Raw genomic sequence first — 22,187 nt, forward strand, 5'->3', positions numbered from 1 at the left:
ATTTCATTCAATTAGTGTCCATCTAGCAGGCACAACATTTACTTGGTGACATTGTAGACAAATACAGTAATAAAATTATGTTGGTTTTAATAGGCAACCCCATCCCCCCAGTTATACTTGTTAAATGTCATACCATAACACAGATTTTCATTTTTTTGTGATTATTTTTTGAACAGTTTTCAATATTTCAGTGAAAGAAAGTCAATATTAACTAGCCTCTATCTGACTTTTTTCCCAGTTCTGTGATTTGGGATGAGGTTGTAATTTTTTTAATGTAAATATTATCATAATTAGACCTCTTCCTGCCAATGTCAGTTGTCTGATTATATTTTCCTCTTTGCTGTATAACATCACTAAGTATGAGAAACCTTTTCATTCCTTAAAATCCAAATCTTGTCAAAACAAGACCAAAACAGATATTTTAGCAGCATATGCAAAAGTTACAGACTGGAAAGTTAAAAAATGTGCTTATATAGTATCTTTTACAAAGGTATAAATATATAATATGTAACTTTTGAATATGACTAATCTCAGTATCAGAAGCCAGAGAAATGAAGTGTACCAGTTTGGTACAGAGCTGAGATATCAGTAGTCCAGGGACAGTTTTGCTCCATACTCACCTCATGGTTACGTGGAGAAATATCTTTGCTATGATGGCTGTTACACTTAGGATGAGCAGTGCTGTCAGACAGTATATTGTCCATTCTGTAAAAGAGAAGAAGAGGAGAGAGGAGCTCTCAGTACATTAATTTACTTGCAATTTTTAATGAAATAATATTGCACAAAAGAAACACATAACCTTTTGTTGCTTTTTTCAAAACTGTACTTTGAAGATGCCTTGAACCTCTGTAAGCATTTTCTGCAAAGACTGGCAGAAAATACTGACTGTGTAACCCTCAGAACTGTTTTTTCCTATGCAGGACTGCTCCCTATAAAATTGCAAGTCGGGAAAATCCAAAGCATATATAAGATCATCTTACTAGTATCTAGGTAAGGAATCTGAACTCACTCAAGAGGAAAATTTAAAAGCAGACTAAACAACATTCTAGAATATGTACCACCAGTAGTATCTGTTTGCAAGGGGGCTAGTTTTCTTTCCTTAATTATGTAAGTAATCAGTAAGTATGGGTTGTTTGTTTTTTTTTCCTTTCTAGACTCTATTGAATAGACAGGTGATAAGTATTTGTGGTCTGCTATTTTATTACTGACACTGAAGGCTCTTGGTCATTATACTTTACAGTTCAATTTAGTTCTGGTTGTACCAGAACCTCAAGCAGGACTTAAAAAATCAGCTTGACGCATTGTGACATTTGAACTATTTAAGAGATTAGGGCTTGAGGGAAGCCGACTTCTAAATTATTGGATGCCATTGTCATTTGGACTTCCATAATCCTGCAGTGGGAGATTATAGCATGTTGAGATGGGAAAGGGGATGGCAGTTTGAAAACAGGAGAGACCAATAGTGATATTGATGAAGAGTGCATTTCCAGTCTTCAATTATTTACTACTCAACAATTTCCTGAATGATGTCTTGAAGGTGACTTTTAGACACACAACAGTTCTCAGTGGGATCTGTCCTGCACCCATTAACTTGCTTCATCCTTGTCTAGCCCTCTATGTATTATTGCTGTAGCTTTTGTGAACTGGGATAACTGGAATGCATCCAGCATCCAGGCTCTTCTAGACTTCCAAGAGCTTGCTCTTTTTTTCAGCACCTTTTGCCACCGCTGTGGTATGCACTGATGACTTAAGCTGACTCTGGTAAGGAGTCTGCTCTGACTCAGTATTCTGGTGTACTTTCATTCTCAAGACTCACCATCTTCACACTATTTCTGACTGAAATTAGAGCAGCACAATTAAAGGTAAACAGGCTAAATGAAAAGTCATCTATTACTAAGAGGCACAGTGGATCATATCTTGTGGCAGAGGAAGCAAAGGAAATAATGACTCTAGGTTGTGCCTTGGTCCACGTTTTCTTGTAATATTACCAGGCATGGAGCTACTAGGATGACTTGGGCTTGTTGTGATGACATAAAGTATCTTTGATGACCGGGCTGCATTGATGCTGATATTTGCTTGTTCATTTGTCTTCTCTGAAATAGTCTGATTGATTGGAGTCTTGTTTTGATGCACATTGTCCTTCACAGCTGAAAACACAAGAGTATTAATAAAATAACCATTTCTAAAGAGGTGTAATTGGACTTAATTTTGTGCTTGTAAACAGACACGTGCTGCTTTCTGGTTTACTTACAGAATTCTAATAATCAAATTATGTCTGATGCCAGAAAAAGCCTGCACTTCACCAAGTTAGGGTTCTCAAAATGTTTCTGGAAGCTAATTGTTCATCATAACATTAAGTGAAACTCATGGACTAAAATGCTGTATAATGATGACTTTTGATCTGAGTGGAATAGGCTGTTTGAAAGAGCCAAAATGGACCACAATGCAAATGAGCTACAGATTTTTTTGTTCTGTTTCAGCTTTGTCATTTTCCAGTCTGTTTTGAAAGGCTCACTGAAACATAGAAACAGCGAAGTTAGCTTTTTACCTCTATATCTGACAGCAAATCCCTGGGCTTGATTAATTTCATCTGAGAAGAAGTACAAAATGACAAAATCCAAAGAGATGTTAAAGGTGTGGGGAGGCCGGTTCTTGCCATTAAAACGAGCTAGAACATGATAGGTGTAGCCATCCAGCAATTCCACCATATCTGTAGCATCTTTGATTTCAAAAAGGGCAAAGCTGAAGTGGATTTGAGATGCTCCTGGAACTTGTATGGTCCAGTAACAGACTTTGCCAGTGCCGTATGTGTCAGGAAAATCTGGGGAATAGATCACAGCTGTAGCAGAAGTATAATTCCCTCCACAGGCACCAATAAGGGCTGTGAAAAAAATGAAAAGAAAAATAAGAGGTTATACATCAGTTATGCACAGCTTTAGTGCTCTGTAGATTCTAATACTCAAATTTGACTTGAAGGTACAGACTTGCAACCCCAGCAGGATGCACTGTCTCTCTGGTTATTCTTGTCCTTCCCCAGTACTGGGAGCACAGCTATTGTCACATCAGCTTGGGATACACTGTGTCTCATTACTCAGAGACTTGCGTATCAAGCCTGAATACTGCAGCGACCCTTTCTCCTTGTATGTAACCATATACCCTTTCCCACATTCCTGCAGGAACAGGAGAAACGCTAAATCACTGATCCAGGGACTTCTACATCAGGCAGGCAGGCAGGCAAGTAGATTAGTCACTGTAACTCTCACTGTTGAATTGTAATTCCTTCACAGCCTTATCAAATTCAACAAACAAATCTTCACAGAACAGCTGAGGTTGAAAGGGAACCCTTGAGATTGTCTAGTCCAATCCCCCTGCTCAAAGCAGGAGACATTGTCTAGTTGTTTGAGTCCCCAAGGGTGGAGACTCCACAACCTCTTTGGGCAACCTATTCCAGTGTCAACCTCACCATCAATAAATAAGTAAATAATTCTTATGTTTACAATTATTTTCCTATATTGCAGTTTGTACCTGTTGCATCTTGTCTATTCACTAGACAATACTGAGGAAAGTCTGGCTTCATCTTTATATGCTCCTATCCGTTATTTATGAAATGATACAAATTTAAAAGGTCCATTCCCCTGAGCCCTCTTTACTCAAGAATCCAAGATCTCTCAGCCTCTTTTTATATGAATGCTGTAATCCCTTAATTACCTTTGTGGCAATTTCTATGGGCTTTTTAAGCATCCTGACTTTTGATCTTGTCCAAATTATGTTTCGCCTTACCTTCACTAAGTAATGTGAAAAAGATCCTGTTATGAAGGCCAAAGAAAGTATTTTAGATTTGCTGCTACCTTTTATATTCAAAACAAGTAAACTTCCAGTAAATACTTGCATTACTTGACAACTATCCAGGTTACCAGTGCAAACTTATTTACCAGTGATTACAGAGAGAAGCTCGAATGCCAGCCAACTGACTTGATACATATCTGTATAGACACATATATCATTTTAAAATGTATATAGGTATAGATGAATATGTCTGTATTCATAATATTATATACATAATACATAATATTATGTACCTTATATAATCATTTAATGACAAAACTGTTTGGAGCAAGAGTTAGCACTCTCCCATATCATAGGCTGAAGGACTGAAGAATTAAAGTAGAATTATTTTCTCTGAAAGCTTAATTAAAGCCCTGTAATAGAGGTCTGTGAGAACAGAAATAAAGGAAGTGAAGTGGTTTGAAGTGTCTGTTTTCACAGGCCCCTGAGAAAGAGCTTTAATAAAAATTAAAAGGGAGCTGGGGGAACAAGAACAAGAAGTAGCATATGTCTGCCAGAAAAATCATGTGAAAACATTTTGTGTTTTTCTGGACAAGACCTGATCATAGCCTGAACAAACCTCACACATCAGTGCCGCACTACAAAAGACCTTATAGAGGAACTGAAAGAATATGAAAGCAGAGCAGAAACATTGTGAAAGACCCCACAGAGGAGGTACTAAGCCCCATAGAGGAATCTGTGCGTGGCACGAGCTGGTGATTTAATCGAATAGCTAGAAATGGTTGCATAGAGAGAATAGACCGAATTGATAGAATTGGAGCTTGTCACTGAGATAAGAAATTTCCTCTGCTTATAGGTATTGTTACATTTGGCTGTGCTGTTTGTAATTACTGAATCACAAGATGTTCTTCAAAACAGCAATATTAACTGAGAATGACAATGACTAGTGCTCCACAGATGCCTAACAAAGTACAGCATTGCCCCAGATGGAATGGAAATGCTTTCCCTCTCATTTCCTTCTAGAGCTGGCAGACTTCTGTGTTGTGGGTCTGAATGTTACAGCTTTAGGCCAGGCTAGTGGCACATAAACACAAGGTTAGTGCAGTGTGTGTGTGTACAGGGATCAGGGGTGAAGGTTCTGGGGATGTGACATAATCTGCAAAAGAGGAATGAAGTTAACAGGTGTTGTTCATCAGCAAAAGAAAACAGGTGGCAGTTTACCAAGATGACCTCTCTCTGCCTGGCCATAGCAGCCTCCCTTGGTGTTGACCAGAAAAAACAGGTCAGGTCCTCAGGGGGACATCTTGCTGAATGCACAGTCATTCCAGAAAAGGAAAGCTACAGAAAAAGTCTTTATCCTTTGAGATTTTGGGAGGCTGAGCGCAGAAGGAAACAGAGGATGCTGCAATGTGAAGCTACGTGCTATCTCAACGCTGAAAGCAACGTGCAGCTCTGGTGCTTCTTTCCATAACTTGGGGACCATCTTGAATTGAGTAGAATGACTTACTCTGGTCTCAAATAAAATGTCTTTCTGTCTTGCTAGCTGGGAACCAGAGTTTTAGAATAATGAGACAGGAAGTTTGGTTGTGTGGTCAGGTGATGCCACTTTCAGTTCCTGAAAGTTTATAACTTGACTTAAAAGGTAACTTCTGCATCAGAGACAGTTGAGATCTGAGAAGCAATGGATATATCAGTGCACACTGTTAACTTTTCCAGTACTCTTGGCTATACTGGGAGCCTGCACTGCAGCCAGACAGCAGAGTACTCATACAGTCAACCTGTGAAGTTACACAGCTGGCATTGATATGTATGCTGAAGAGTAGAAAGGATGATTTCTATATATAAGAAATTATGAAACCAGCAATGGTCATAACAGCAAGCTAACTTGTTTGCATTTTCATAGTAGACCCCTTCCCTGTCCCAGTTCTGCTGAGCTGCTTTGTGTTGTGTTAACTGGGTTCTATTAAGTCTTGTCTGGTTTGAAAAAAAACAGCCGAAGTTGGTGTAGACTGAAATTTGATTTGAGGTGCCTCATTTAATCATATATCTATTTTGTGGTAAGATAGTTATGAAGGAATCTTTTCATGACATGCTGTTTGTGACAACTGAGTTAGTAACATTTGTGGGGAAGTAAGAGCCAACGTCTGGAGCATGAGTCAGTTGCCAAAGCAGGCATCATAATTTCTTGGAAGAGAAATGGATTATTAATGGATGTGAATTTTATGCAGAAATGGAAAGTAGTTTTATTTTATACTGAATGTAGGTGTTTTTCTGTTTTGTGTGCAACAGTTCTCATTGCATTTAAACCCTTTTCCCTAATTTGCTGAACCTTTGAGGCCTCTCTTGTGGGAAAAACTGGGCCTGTTTCAATACTTACTGTCAAAAAGAATGACTCTGCCATCCCCACCGCAAGGCTGAGTGTGGTCTCCAAAGCAAACACTGTTGCATTCCGTACTGGCTGCCTCTCCGTATCTCCAGTAGTCGGGATTATTTCCACAGAAACAAGCATAGCCTGATTCCATGCCTGCAAACTTTGACAACAAAGATGCATAAGAAAGGGAGGGGTAATGTGTAAAGGAGTGACGTCAGGAGTTTTTATGAGCAAGAAAGCTGGCAGCAGATTTTGTGTGTTTTAGAGAAGTATCATAGAGGTCGCACCACCAACTGTTTTTGCTTGAGTTACTTCAGACTAGCAAGGAAGATGGAGTGGAGGGCAGTTAGGTTATATCATAACTGCAGTAAACAAGTACACTTTCTTCTGGCATCCTGGCATTATTAACTAGTTGTCTGCCCAGATTGCTCTGGATGCAGAGAGAGGGCTAGATCCCCTGGAGTGAGGGTGAGGGGAAAGAAGCATGATAGAGAGCTCTAGGCATATTGCTATCTTTTGTCTTTAAAAACATTTTGCAAATGTATGTCAAAGAAATCACCTTAAATTGTTGACTTCGGCAGGAACTGATGCATGTTTGGATAGTGAGTTTGTTGGAGGTCTCACTGGTGCCAGTCAGGGGTGGTGGCTCTCCATGGTCCTTGTAACACCCTAGATTCCCTGGCACTGGCAAGAATAACAGATAACAGTTACTCTAAAGTTGTGTCTGGGAACACCCAAGACACAGGCCACTTAATGCACTACCTGGTTACTAAGCGGCTTTCTATATGTTCTTGCCTTGATTTTGCAATGTGGGAAATGTTACGATAAGCTAGATCCTTGTTACAGTTTTCAAATGTGCCCAGGGATAAATGACAGGTGGTGAAATTGTATCATATCTTCTCAGCAATATAACTGCAATACTCTGCAGTTGGTTTCTGTAAGCTGTAGTAATATAGGCAAGCCAAATACCTGGTTCATTTCTCCTGATAGAGACATTTTTTTAAAAAGCATTAAGTAGGTTCAGAGGTTCTGTGAGTTTTTCTACTATGATAATGCATATTCTAATAATGGAAACTAAACTGTGATTTCTGTCTGATCTTTGAAACAGTGAAGTTCTGGCGGTTTTCTAAGCAGGATATTTGAGGAAGGGAACCTAAACTCTTAGGATGAAGTTTGGCAAGTTTTATGGGAGGGACTATAAACTTATATAGGGGAATTTACTAATTTTCCAAATTATAATTCAAATTCTGATATTAATTCAAAGTATCATATTTTATGGCAAGTATAAAGAGAGTCAAAGTGAGCAATATTACTTTTTTAAAGAAACATGTATTTATACTGTATTAATACAAGATTTCAAAGCTCTTTGGTCACTTTGGGAGGTCAGAAAGAGTTTTCCCCCTTCAGTGCATAATTTGTCCTCTTTTTTTGTTTTGTTATGGTTTTGTACTTTTCATCAAAGCACTGGAATTTAGCCATGACTGCTAGAGAGGATGTGGGGTGCTAATGGCATAAAATTACCATTTGCCTACTTGCCGTATCTGCTCACATACTTGGAATTAAATCTATTATTGGCTTTGTGGTCAGGTAATTTTTATCCCTCTTCCAGACTGACAAAAATTATTTTTGCTCATCTAACCTCCCCAGCTCTGTATAACATGTGAGGTGGTCAGAGAACTGTATGTGAGTTTTATTCAGTTATCTGCTGTTTCAGTACCCAGTAAACTCTGAGCTCTCTCTTGCAAACATCTTGTGACACAGCACTGTTTTCAGGTTTTTGGCTTACCTATAGTTTGTTGTTTTTTTTTTTCAGGGGAAATTTTGGGTTTTGCAGCCTCTGGTGCATGATAGCATGTGGATTAGCTGTTCTGGGGCTCCTTTTGAAATAGCCATCTCTTGTACAGGTGGCCCTTTATCAGATAACCTGTGCGTTAGTAAACTTCTGTATTACTGCACTTTCACATAAGTACTATAGGAATGCGGTGATGCTTTTTGTATTGAGCAATCTTGTACAGTAGTCCTGAAAGTATCTCTTCATTGGATTCTGGAAGGCCCATTTCTGGGATGTCTTAGATATGTCCATGGGCAGCAGCCATTGAACTAATGCCTTGAATTCAGAACTTCTACTTGCCTAATTCTAAAAAATACAGTCTCATCCCTATTATTTTGGAATATTATATACTCAGCTTGTAAACTGTTAAAATAGGAATCATCCTGACTGCTGAAATAGTTAAAAGGTCTGTCTGAAAACTTGCTCCCAGACTTAGGCTTTGTTCCCCTTATTCTGAGGAAGAAGGTTAGCATATCTATTAGTAACCAGCAAATACACTAGCCTGTATAAGATGATACTCTTAAGTAGGATGATTGTAGTATCATAAAGAAGTTGGAAAGAAAATTCAAGTCCGTATATTTTTTAATAATTAGATAATGTTTCTTCAAATATTGTTCCAAGAATAATTCTGTTTTCTAAGAATGGTACAATTTCAATTATAAATGCTTGCATGGAGCTATGGCTTTGACATGGCCTGCAGTAACATGCATCGAAGTACTGAGACTTCAAGTTACAGCCTGATTTAACATACCTTTGGAAATCCCCATTTGCATCCCCACCCCAGCTGAGTACAGCTGGGCAGACAACTCAGAGAGTTTTTGTACAGTGTGTGATTTCACTACTCAGAAAAAGCTTCCTAGTTAACCAACCTACCTCATTTTCCTAGGAGATCTGAGATTTCCTAAAAACACGTTGATTTTGGTTTATTTTTAAATTTTGTTTTATTTTTATTTTTTAAAGTAGCTTTACTGCTGAGACCCTTCAACTTTGTCTGTAGAAGATGAGTCCTTCAATATGTTCTATGCTAAGAAACCAGACTGAATAATTAGAAAACCTGTTACATTTTGTAACTAAATCAAGCCTACCATTTGGGTACACTTTTGTGCCCCTTTCTTGTATCTAGCAAACAGAATTAGTGTCATGTGATCAGAAGTAAACAGAAGAAGCATCAATCTAGCCCAACAGTGAACAGTAATTTCCATGCTAGTGCCCAGCTCTTCAAATTAGTTTGGTATCAAATCACCAAACTACACGAGCCCAAGTATATATGCTCAACTAAAACTACTGTAGTCGTCCTTCATCAATTATACGATTAAATGCTCTTCTGAACTGGGGCAAGACACAAAAAAATTACTCCTGTACATGGATATATCATTTTTGATATGCCAGTTCTCCCTTTGTCTACTGATGGGCTGGTCCTAAACCTGAGACACCACTGACATCCTACTCAATGATAATCAGTGCATAGTATCAGCATAATAGCAGAGAGGAGATCATTTTAGTTGGAGAAGGTCTAATTGGTAAACACTGTTCTTGTATCAGATCAGTGATGAGAATTTACTGCTTTTTCAACAATATTTTTAATATATTAGAATAATATGCTCCTTATTCATACTATATTTAACCGAATCAGGATGCATACGTAGAGAGCCACTCAACATAAATCTAAACCAAGACAGTGTACATTTACATGTGTGGAGCAGCTGTGCAGAAAAGGACCTGGAGGTCCTGATGGACAGGGAGCTTAACGTGACCAGGAGTGTGTCAGGCAGCAAAGGCTGCCAACAGGCCTGTAATAAGATGAGCACAGCCAGAAATCAAGGGAACTGATTGCTCCTCTGCTCAGCACTCGTTAAGACCACTATGTCCACTTTTGGGGCCCTGAGAACAGGACATTGACTGACTGAAGTGAGCTCAGTGGAGAGCCAAGATGCTGAGGGGCTGGAGCACTCACCCTGTCAGAAGAGGCTGAGGGACCAGGGTCTGTTCAGCCTGCAGAAGAGAAGGCTTTGGGGGCAGTCCCTGGCTGCTCAGCAATACCTACATGGAGGCTGTCACAAAGATGGAGCCAGGGTCTTCACAGTGATGCATTTTGGACTAGAGGTAAGGAGCTTAAGTTGAAACATGAGCTGTGCAGACTGGATATGAGGAAGACTTTTCACCATGCTGGCAGTCAAGCACAGGAACAGGGGCCCAGACAGGGAGTGCATGTGGTGTCCCTGGAGGTTGTGCTGGCCTGACTGGATGAACTTGGTCTAATCTGACAAATGGAGTAATAACTTGTTCTGATCTCAGAGCTGGCCCTGCTCTGAGAAGGAGGTTGGACTAGATGACAGCCTGAGGTCCCTTTCCACCTAGGTTATCCTACGACCCTATGTGTATGTAAAAAACTACACATGTATCTTTATATGCACTTATGTATAAAGAAATGAAGAATCAAAAGTATTTCTAGACAGGTAGTGACTGTTTAGTTTCTCTGACCTCTAAACATTTCCAACATAATCTTTTGCCTTAATTTGCCTTTAATGTTTAGCCTACTAAAGAGACTTGGCAAAAACAAGGTAGTCATATTACGTGAATACTGTGTAAGCTGATCAGTGATGTCTTACTTTCACATTGGTTTTCACCTGTTTGTATCTATTTGTTCTCTTGTGCTTCAAAGGTCACCTCTTTTGTGCAAGCATGCTATTTTTCTTTTAAGCAGCATGTGACATAATGAGGTCCTGACAAATACCACAACTTTGACATATTACATGCAAAGGCACATGTATTAAAACACTGAATTCATCTTTTTGAGCTCACAATGGTGTTCCAGCCATGCTCATCTAGCTGGCTTCCGAGAGACTCCTAGGTTTTTGCAAAGGTTCTGTGCACTAGTAGGCTGTCTCAATTTGTGCAAGCTACTCTCTTTGTTCTTGTGTTAAAATGTGTACAGGTCAAGTTATACTCTGCTGTTTAATACTTCATCAGTATTTCAGTAATAAATACATTTATTACATGATATACATGCACACAACTTGAGATATTATTCCAGTAATGAAATCTGTTTGTGGTAAGAAACCCATGGGAGCCATGAACATGGAGATGCAATTTAAGTGGGACAGCAAGCCTTTCTTTCTTTTACCTTTTGTAAGCGTAAGTTATTTCCTTTGAATTTCAACCTAACCTTATTAACAAGAGACCATTAATCTCAGGAATAGCTGCAACATTGCAAACAAACCACCTAAAGTATGCAGTTCTGAATTCTTCATGTGAGATGCACATGTTCTCTCAGGACTCAGGGCTGCCTTCTTGCCTTTTACTTCGTTTATGTGCATTCCAGTCTGCTTAGCAGACAAGCCATTAAGAAAAGCAGAGGAAGAAATGGAAAGGTTAAGCTCCTGCTGGGGGAAGTAACTACCACTGTCTTCTGTGACTATGCCCATCCATCCTCATGGAACACTGCTAAATTCTCTATAGCGTGTTTACACACGCAGTGTGCCAGAACACATTTTTGAATGAAACACTTAGTGGTACGCATAAATACTAGTGAATGAGACATGAATAATTATGTGAAATCCTCATCATAATGAAAAATTCCTACTTGGAGATTCTTAATTACTGTTAGAGTGAATCATTGCATGCAAATCTCTCTGGGCAATCAAGACGCTTCATGTTGTTGGCACTGTTGTGGTATTATGTGGGTATAGTTTATAGGTAAATTATGCTCCAGACATTTGCCTTTTCTAGTAGTAAATACAATTATAAAAAAGAAACTTATGTAAGACTTTTTTCTAACATCTCTAAAAATTTCAAATAGGATTTCTTTACACAATTGCTTTCTTGCTCCATCACAAAACTCAGTTTTGTATTATGTACTAAACAAGTCAGTTTTGATGGCTCTATGATTTAGCACCATGCTTACTGAAAATGGAAAATCTGGTAAATAATAAAAGTTGGGGGATTTTTGTTGGGTGTTTTGTTTTGTTGGTTTTTTTTTTTTTTTTTTAATACTTACACAGAATCATAAACCACGAGGTTTGTATTAAAACTTGGATGGGCTTGCAATGTACAGTTTGTTCTAAATTGCTGCAATTCCTTTTTCTAGTATCCAGTTTCAGTGCAATGCTTGAAGCAGCTGCTACTGGTCAAAAGGACATTTTGCAAATGTAAGTCTGGATTATCTGTATAAGTAAGAGTCCAAGTTTAAATCCTTTGCTCCCCACCACAGAGAAAATAGAGTGAGTCTGGTTTTAAAAGGATCCTTTGTGCAGAACAAATGGAGTGGAGAGAATTTGCTGTTCAACTTTTTTACTGGTGCCATATCCAGAGAATTTGTTAACATCTGTGGTCTTTAAAGAAAATGCAACTTCTTTTATTTTAGACCAAGATAAATTTCTTAATTAGGAGTGTTATGTTTCCTAAATAGGACCTGGTATATTAGTAAAATAAGAGTATGATGTCTTCTGAATAATGAGTTATCAGAGTGCTAAATGATTTTGTGTTATTTAAATTAGACTACTTAATGTGTATTTAAGTCTAGGTAAAAGTCACTTGACTTAAGGTCACACTTGTCTATTTGTTTGCCTTCCTTGAAGATGTGAATCACTCACATTCATAAAAAAAGAAAACTGGACAAAGTAAGAAATCTCTTTAGATTAATATTTCCTTGGTTGGTTGTTTTTTTTTTCTTAACTTCAAGTATGAAATTTGCTTTTTCCAATTGGAAGTATGCCTATGTTAGGTCAGCTGAAGAAGTTGGGAAAATAAGCAAAGGCATGAATGATTAGACTTAATACAGTCTATAGTTGTGGTTCCTTTTTAACATGTGAAACTAGAAATCGCTTTAATATTTAGGAATATTTTAAAGAATTGGATTCTTAGGAGTTTATCCTGGAGCATTCAGGAGTTAAAATTTTGGAAGACATTGACAGGATTTGTAACAAAAGCTACATGTTTGACAGGATAAAGAATATAATACATGCAAAATATTAAATAGCGGAAGGAAACTTCAGGTGAATAGCTTGTGAATTATCTGTTAAAAAAAAGTCAAAGTTCAGTTTGTGGTTTGACAGCAATGCTATGTATATAGAATTCTAGCCCAGAGCTCTCATTTACCTCACAAATAGCCACCTTTTCCCTATGTCCTCTCATACTGTCTTTATTTCTTCCAAGCAACTCTGTGTATGATGTGTTATACACATTAAACTAATGCCATCCATTTTACAAGCTAATTGCAAATGGTGGACACATGTACGTTGTAAAAAAAACAAACCCCAAAACTTTTCCTATTAATTTCTGTCGTCTAGATGTTAATAAATTAATGACATGTTACTGTGAACTCAAAAAGGTAGTAGTACTTTATGATTTTGAGTGATTCTCCATAAGGTATTATTTATCAATTAAATAATCCAGTAATTCCGAGATTAAATAAAGAGAATAGCAATGGAGGAATGATTCAGTAAGCTTGTCATTAACTCTAGAGACCTGTTTAAAACATTGCTTAGTCTGCAGATAAAAAGAAGCTGATTTGCCCTTTCCAAATTTCTGTTTGAAAATCACTACCCGCGGGTGTGTAATGGTCGTAATGGTCAGTCTCTGTTCAACTTAGATGTAGGCCTAAAATTTTGCATGGTGCTCTTACTTCGACAGGATGGAATCTCACAGTATTTCCAATATATTCCATCTTCGTGCTCTGCAATGTAGCACCATGGACTGACATCTCCATCAGGGTTCCTGAAAGGGAAAACCAGAGCGAGTTAAAAGTCAACAAATATTTTCAAAAAAACACAAAAATAAATCTTATTAATCTTCAGCATCATAATTTGCTTCTAATACCTACTAAAATATTTAACCTGTTGGACTTACATGCCAAGAAAAATGCAGAAGTGGTCAGGAAGTTCAGATAACTTTGATTATTACAGTACAGACATAGAATGCTAGAAATTTCTAAAACTTCTTTTACCTTTAAATTGAAAAAGTGCAGAGCTATTTCTGGGTAATACTGAGAAAGAAGAAAATTTTTAGCCTCACATCCTGTGTATAGGTTCCTTAGACTCCTAAACTTGATTTTTGCCTTGCTTCAAAAGAGTCCAGACTCCCAACTGCTGTATGATGACAAAAAAATTATATCCTGTAAAGTCTCCTGGGAAAGACTGAGGTCTATTCTTCCCCTTCAGTAAAGCTGAATAAATGTGTTCCCATGATTTGATATATTGATGGATGAGATAATTCCTTATGCGTCTGTGATTATTCTTTGCTGTTGTGTAGCATCATTTACAGTGCATACCTAATTGTCATTCTGTTATTTAAAGTTTTTTTTCTGTGTACACTTTGAAAAACTATTGACATTGAAAAGATCAGTTTAAGAGAATAAATTGTTATTTTGGACAGGTTGAAATATGACCTTTCCATGTAACTAGGACCAACTGCAATCTTTTTATAATGTACTTTGGCATTAATTCTATTAATAAGACACCCCTACATTGAAGTGTCCGCGCAGCTGCACGTTGTTGTTTGGGCATATTAACAACGCTTTGAGGGAGATCCAGTTTCAGAACTTCTGGGAATGTTTTTTGGTCAAATAACAGGATGCTGAAAGACAACTCGGGCTGAGTTCAATTTAGCTGACTAAAATGCTGCTAGGTAAGCTTTCAAACAGACTAGTAAAACAAGTGGATGAGGAAACCCTAAGACCAGTGTGCTAGGAATTTAGGCGTAATGACAGACCTTCCAGTGGCTAAAGAAAGTAGAAGAATAAAATCAAGACAAAGTTGTACTCAAAATAACACAGTTTTCCTTGATTTCAGTTACAGGCAATTTTGGGTTTACACCTGCATGACAGAAATCAGATGTCTGTAACTGAATCATCATAATGGCACTCCACACATAAATGCCTTAAAATGCGAGAAAATTGCAGAGAAATGTGATGAATGTCTTTAGAAATCTTGGCCTTTAAACTCTAAAGTGCGTACAGTTAGAAAACAATAGAGTGCCTTTCAAATCTCAAAAAACTTTAGTCTGCATAATTTTGTTATGGTTGAAATGAGGTTTGGTGGAACATTATGAGGCACTTCTATCTTAACAGGGTGTCTTGCAGTAAACAAAGTATTCCAAGGAAGGACCACCCATGGAGAGAGAACATGCTTCTGATTAATGCTTTAAGTGTAAAATTAGATTATTCAAATGTTGTCCCTAAAATTTAGCCTTGAATACCCTAATGTATTATGCCTTAAAGAAGCCTTGTGAGATACATGTTTCCTCAGAGAAGGGAAGATCAACTTGTCCATCGTCACAAAGCGAATGAATGGCAGAAAAAGAGCTAAAACAGTTGTATCTTCACTCACGAGGCCTTGCCAAGAATGCACACTAAAGATACGCCCTGGCACTCTTAAAACAGTAACTTTCCAAGCCTTTTTCCAACTGAATGTGAAGTTAAAATGCATCAGTTAGTTAGGATCATTATCCCATACACCTGTGAGAATATTCCTGGGCCAAGTGATTAAGCATAAGGAAGGAAATTGCTAACCTTCCAGTCAAACTCCATCTCGAAGGGGATAATCTAACACCTAGCAGATTGAGGTTAAAAAGTTGTATTTAGTAATCAAATCCTTCCTCAGGCATACCAGATTATAGGTTTCTTGCTCCTTTTAACACAAAATTTTCATTTGCTAAGTAAAGTGAGGCTCTAGTAAGGATTAACTGAATACTTAGCTAAACATAGTTTGTTACACATGTTTTTTGCATAGCTTTTACATGTTTTGCCTTGTACTAATGTGTGATCCAGAGATGGCTGCCAAAGTAAAACCCTATAGATACAGTCTATCTAGGGTATTGCCACAGTGTAACAATCAAAAGTATGTTCTTGATTCTGCTATTTGTATCGGATAAAATTATGGGGTCTCTAGCCCTTTATAGCTCCATGTCAGGATGTACGTTGAGAGACAAGAGACTCTGCATGTCATAAGAATTGTTATGCAATTGGTGTTGTTGGGCTGAGGAAGGCTTTGAAGTTGATCTGAAATGTTTTTGATGGGAAGACAGCCCTTCCAGTATTCTCATGCTGAACTGATAGTAGACAGCTTGATAGGTTTCTTTGGCTTCCAGGCCATTTTCTAAAGAGAATGCCCAACTCCCATGGAGTTTCTCTTGTAGGTAGAAAATGCTGAACTGATTGAAAAGTGAGTCAATTCAGAACTCAGCAATAATGCTTTCTCCTCCTGTGGCTGAAAACAGAGTCCACTAGTGCAACACATTGAACAGTGTTATTTTGAAGCACTGCTACAGCCACTGGAAAAGATCCTGAGTAAGTCTTTTTCTTCCCTGTCCTTCACTAATGTTTTACTAATGAGAAATACTCTCCTGAGTCATCAGATACTCTGGAAATGCCACTGACTTGTTTCATCAATGTGCTCATCTGTTTGCTGCACGTTACAAGACCTCTTATCTGTGCTTTTTTACTCACTTTCCATTAACTGGCTCTGTCGTATTTTCTTAAATGTCTATCTCTGATTAAATATGGAAAAGTTCTTGGATCAATACGAGGATGCTATATGTTCACAACATAGTAATTGTGCTGAACTCTTGTATATTAATTATGCCTCGTTTTTCCTGATTTATTTTGCTTACAGTGAAATGATTTCAACATGAACGTGGCATGTGTATAGGCTATACCCTAGAAAGCCTATAACCTGCTAAGTAAAGGCATCTTCTAGGAGAACTGAGGTGTAGTTCAAACCTTTTCATGAAGAAGACATTAGAGATTTTCTTGCTATGCCTCAGGTAACTTAATTCTTAAATCTTTTGGTTTAAACATATCTGTCCCCATTACTCAGTAAGAGACACCACTCAACTTTATATGCTCATCCTAGCTGATGATTATCACTGCTTAAGGAATGTATCTATAAAGATACTCCCCACCTATAGAGATGGTTATAAAAACTTAGCTGGTCAGTCCTGCAAAGGCAGAAGCCTGTGGAACTTCCTGATATTGTGCACCAGGAAGTTCAATGTTGCAGGCTGAAAAGAGCCTTCAGGGCCTAAACATCTCTGAACTTACATTATTTGGATCTTAAATTCTAAAGTTGTTATTTTAAGTTTCAATCTGACTTCTACCCATAGTTATGGAGCATTTCTCAAGAAGGCAGGGAAATGAAAGTGGATCTGTCAAGGTTTGAGCTGCTATTGTAACTGCTTACAGTTGACCTCCCGAATTCAAATAACAACTCCAAGTCACTGGCCATCTTATGCTGAGAATTTTTAGTGACTACATAACTTTCATTTGCACAAAACTGAGAAACATGGTGTACAGCAGAACCAGATTTGTGGGTGAAGATAAAAAAAATGTTCTGGAGACTCCTGCAGACATTCACTAGTGCTTCTGTTCTGACTTGAATATTAAAAAAAATTATTTCCACCTTTTCATTTAAGTAATCCCTAGTGTCTCTCTGTCACGCCAAATTATAAATTGGGTATTTTATATGGACTTTGTGTGACAGCTGGGTTGAAAATGTTATTCTGCTAATGGTGCTGGTAGATCCAGGCTGCTGATTAGAGGATAAAACAAAACCTGGTAGATATCCATGGTTCCAAGATTCTTCACTGTATGACAGGAAATTTTCCAATTTTGAGTAAACTGTTTCAAGTAACACTGGGTATACAGGCAATGTTAGTAGCAATGAGGTATTTCTTACCTGCAGTAGTTATGTTCTCCAAGCCCTCCCTCCCCATTGGGATATTTCAAAGTATTATAAGGATGCTCAAAGGTCTCATTCCAAAAAAGGCAAGGTTTCCCTGCATATTGGGAGGTCTGGTTCTGGGTGCCACGATAGTCAGCCCCATTTGCTGTATAACATTCTGGGAAGAGATGGAAATGGAAAAGAGAGAATCTATGTAGGTTTAGCATTTGGTTGTTCTTCCCTTGCCCTCCACCCCATCCCCAAGGGACCATGTTTCGTCTCACTAACATGTTTCCTGCATTGTTTAGGCAACCAAAGACTTTGCTGGGTCTTATTTCTGACATCTTCTGATGAAACAAATATTCACATGTATGAAAAATTTTACATTTACTAAAAATGCAAAGCATTTTTAATTAAATTGTGCACTGTGAGGATGACAGAGCACAGGAATAGTTTGCCCAGAGAGGTTGTGGAATCTCTGTCCTTGGAGATACTCAAAAGCCATCTGAACGTGGTCCTGGGCAGTCTGCTTTAGGTGACCGTGCTTGAGCAGAGGGGTTGAACAAGCTGACCTCCAGAGGTCACGACCAACCTCAACCATTCTGTGATCATCTTCCAGAAATAGCAATTATAGTTAGTGTACCACAAATATGTCCATCCTGTTTTTAATTAATACTTGGTAACATTTCTCATCCGTGCATTTATTTAAAAATAGAGTTAAAATACAGTAATATGACAGAATTGAAACTGCTGTGTTACACTGCTGTAAACGTTTCTTTGTACTGAGTATCATTACTGGGGAAAGTCACAAATGCTTCCTACTAACTGCAGGCTGCACAGTTCTATCTAATAGTGTTCTCTGTAGAAACCATGTAACAGCTGCAGAGATGTTCCACTGCCCTGAGGCAGAGTGCTCTGAAGTGGAGTGTGCTGATCTTGGGTGTCCCTCATGAGAGATACTTTACAAAGCAAGACTGGAAAGACCTTTGAGTCTGAAGAGGAAAAAAACAAACAACATGCCCAGCTTAATCCTGATATTAACAGTACATCTTTTTGTATTTAAAAACACTGTAGGAGAAGGGAAAATTACTATTATAACCATGCCTTTGAAATTAGTTTAGTCTGGGCCTACAAATATCAGAATGGTGCAATTATAGTGATTATTTCACAGTTCCATTATGCAGCAGATGAAAGCTGATGTTTTTGTGCCTTCACTGTGCATTTTCATGCCTAGGCAAGTTAGGATTTCTACTAAATGGAATTTTATTGCTGAAGGCACACAGAAGAGGTGTCTGCACAGCCATTACTGTATACTGCTATGATCTGTGGACAGAAAGCTATCTAATTTAATAAAATCAGGCTTCAAGTCAATACTCCTCCTTACTGGAATTTATCTGACCGCCTCAGCCATGCAGGTGAGCTACATATACTTGAAAATGCACATCTGTGTTTCCAGTATTCAGGCAACCACAGATATTTGCATAAACATATGATAAAAAGCCCACTTTAAAGTCACCACAGTGTTGCAACTTTCTTCAATACCTCTTTTGCTTTGCAGTTAATGTAAAAAGTTTTCTCTCATAGCTGAAAAATGTAAGTTAACGAATGTGGCAGAAAAGAGAGGAAAACATAAGCTTAATAAACAAAATAACACACAGTATAAAGAAGCAGTTTTGAGAAGATATAAATAATCCAGAAAATGCATCTATTTAGTGCAATTACTTTTTTTTGCTTCTCACTTCTAAATGAGAAGCAATATGTACTAACATCTACTCTGAAATGCAAGGAATGCTACAATACCTGAATGTAATCTGGCACACAAACTAAAGTTAACATCAAGCCATTTTGGGATTTGCTAAGACTAGCCCATGCTGTAGTTTGCAGTAGTGACTGCCTTTAATTTTCATGTCAGCTCATTTTAATAGATTTTCTTCAAACTTTGTTGCACTAGTACTTTCAGGACACTGCTCAAAAAGAAGAGTCAGAGCTCTTCACTCCTCTTAGCTGTACTTTTTTGTTCCCAAGACAATAGGTAGCTGTAACAGTGCCTCCTGTGTTGTTCTGCACTACCAAGAGATTTGGGAAAAATATGCCAGCTGAGCTGTAATGAGGCTCCCCCGGCTTTGTTGGCATCTGGATGTAGAAGGGAGAGGCAATTAGATACCACTAAAATAATTGATTATCCCAGAAAAAAATTAAATGAAAATTTAAATCATGGAATTTAGCAGCTGTTGGCAAATGAAATACCTTTTTGTGTTACAGGGAATTTGCTAGGAAATTTTTGTTTTGTTAATAATTAATAGTAGCCTTGCCATAGCATTAGAGTGCAATCTTTTCAGGTAAATATTGGCATTTAAAAATGAGGTCCTCAGTCCTTTTTTACCTTGAACAATCAGCTTTGAGATCTGCTTAGATATATTTTGTACAATTTTCTATAAAATTCCTAGTAACACAGATACTGCTATCAGCATATTCAATATCTTGGCAGTAAACAGCTGAATTATTCTGTTTCTCACAGTAATTTTGCTGCACAACAGCCAACACACTATCTTATCAATCTCACTCTGAAATTAATATTCTCAGCGTAGTGAAGGTGCAAAGCAAATATTTCATTTGCAGACAGACCACAGTCTTCTCTGTTTCAAATCCATAGGCTATGCTTTAAAGACAACAGTTCTAAGAGATTCTAGAGAAGAGGAGGCTAGACAGAACCTCTGCCCTTTTCATCTTGCATCACTGGTGCGGTAATTCCGTGAAAAGATGTGCTTAAAAAAGCTCTGCCAGGTTTGTCTGCACAAAACCAATTCAGGTCACATAAACCAGAAAAGAGTGGACTGAACACTACTAGTAAAACTCTTGGGCTTACTCACATTACCTGATTTCCCTTTGGTTGAAGGGAGGTGGGAAAAAACCCAAAACCAAACAACCATCACCTCTCCTTTACTTTTGTTGCACCTGTGGGATCCAACTGCCTTACACTGGTTCCATCTTACTTTAGGCTGTGGAGCCCTTTGCTTGGAATCTAACTAACGTCAGAACAGTGACTCAAGGAAATTACTACCAGTTCTATGAATTTCAGCGGGACTGGTATACTATGACAAAACTTGCACCGTATCCAAGTGCTCTCTGGGTGGCAAAGACAGCAAAAGAAGAAAAGACACTTTGGGGTGGCTGACAGATTACTAGAAGGCATCAAAGTGCCACTGTGTGTGATAGATTTGTCCTGTGGTTTCTCTTCATGTACCCAAGGCTCAGTTTAAACTATCCTGTCAACCATAAACCTATTTTAAAACACCAGGGTTTCAGTACATGGAGAAAGCTGTGACCATTCCAATTTTGAAGTCTCCAGTCTTCCCATATTTGTAACATCTTAGTCATCTCAGTTTCAGACATAGTCTGAGGTAGAGACTTGTGTCAAACCCATTATTAAAATCAATTTCTGTGATGACTTCACTCTGTTAACTGCCTGATGACCCTGCTGCTTCTACCCTATCATGGGGATGACTGCAAACAAAACTAATGAGAAAACCGTTGCAGTAGTTTTAGTCATGAAAAGCTGGATGGTTCCAACAGGTCCTGTTCAGGATAATGCTTAGTGAAAAAACGTAGACAGTGGTGTGTTGTCAGGGCTTTTTTTTCAACACATCAGGTGCCATGGGTGACAGAAAAATAACTCTTTAAGAGAACACTAAGACTAGATAAGTACACGTTGAGTGGCAACTGCTAGAAAGAAAAAGCAGAAAATAAGCCTGGAGATGGTTGTCCACTATGAGCAAATGCTCAGTGTGTGATACAGGTTCACAATTAGTTTTATTAGAGCCAGATCAACATTTGGAAGATCAAACAGCAGCTGTAGTAGAAATTTTTTCCATCTGTCTTGGTTTCTTCTTCGATGTAGGGACCTTACAATGATCATTTATGCCTTTGTTACTTTGGACTGTATGGCTGCCTGCACTCCACATGGACGCCACTTTAGGATCACTTGGAATATTAAGGTAGTGCAGAATGTAACAGACCGACTTCTTTACTGAATGAACCACTTATGATAAAACACTGACATTTAGAATCTACTTCAAATGCTGACTAGTGGCTGGACAGATTAAAGTTTGGCAATGATTATCAACCAGAAATTAGACTACCTGAGCCAGAAATTATTCTACCAGCTACTGCCAAACAAACAGCAAGTTTTTTTTCTTAAAAAATAAAAAAAAAAAATAAAAAAAATTAATGAAAGGTAATTGAAAGTAGCTGTGATTTAAATCTTGGGTTTCATTACAGTGATGTGATAGCCAGACCATTAAATGTTCTGTAAAGCTGGAGCAAGAAATAAAAGTTCTGTGAATTTACATGCTCTAACTGCCTGTTCAGTTCACAGTTGGTTTTCTTACAGCTTTTCAGAAGAGTCAGAAAAATGCTTAAACAGAACATAAGGATGTGGAACCAAAGATGCCGGATCTGTTAACAACGAAGTGTCAGCTGCTTGATGCACGTACATGCTTAGTGTTCTAGGAAGATTTTTAAGTCATCTCCGTTCTACCTCAAC

At 38.0% G+C, this 22,187-nt stretch overlaps 1 protein-coding gene across 3 annotated transcripts in view; it reads right to left on the minus strand.

Moving 5' to 3' along the window:
- The window catches only part of KREMEN1 (kringle containing transmembrane protein 1), a 34,519-nt gene that overhangs the window by 7,697 nt on the left and 4,635 nt on the right, over positions 1 to 22,187 (minus strand). For all 3 annotated transcript variants that reach the window (XR_007891052.1, XM_051634412.1, XM_051634411.1), the window contains exons 2-8: positions 17,660 to 17,822; positions 13,612 to 13,703; positions 6,717 to 6,841; positions 6,164 to 6,317; positions 2,549 to 2,881; positions 1,989 to 2,147; positions 621 to 705 (exon numbers count right to left, since the gene is read on the minus strand). Coding sequence is in view for 2 of the 3 variants with exons in the window: in XM_051634412.1 (XP_051490372.1) it covers positions 621 to 705; positions 1,989 to 2,147; positions 2,549 to 2,881; positions 6,164 to 6,317; positions 6,717 to 6,841; positions 13,612 to 13,703; positions 17,660 to 17,822 (1,111 nt within the window). In the remaining variant the exon portion in view is untranslated. The remainder of the gene's footprint in view (positions 1 to 620; positions 706 to 1,988; positions 2,148 to 2,548; positions 2,882 to 6,163; positions 6,318 to 6,716; positions 6,842 to 13,611; positions 13,704 to 17,659; positions 17,823 to 22,187) is intronic.

This window comes from Apus apus, chromosome 16, assembly GCF_020740795.1.
Source record: "Apus apus isolate bApuApu2 chromosome 16, bApuApu2.pri.cur, whole genome shotgun sequence".
NCBI classification, from domain to species: domain Eukaryota; kingdom Metazoa; phylum Chordata; class Aves; order Apodiformes; family Apodidae; genus Apus; species Apus apus.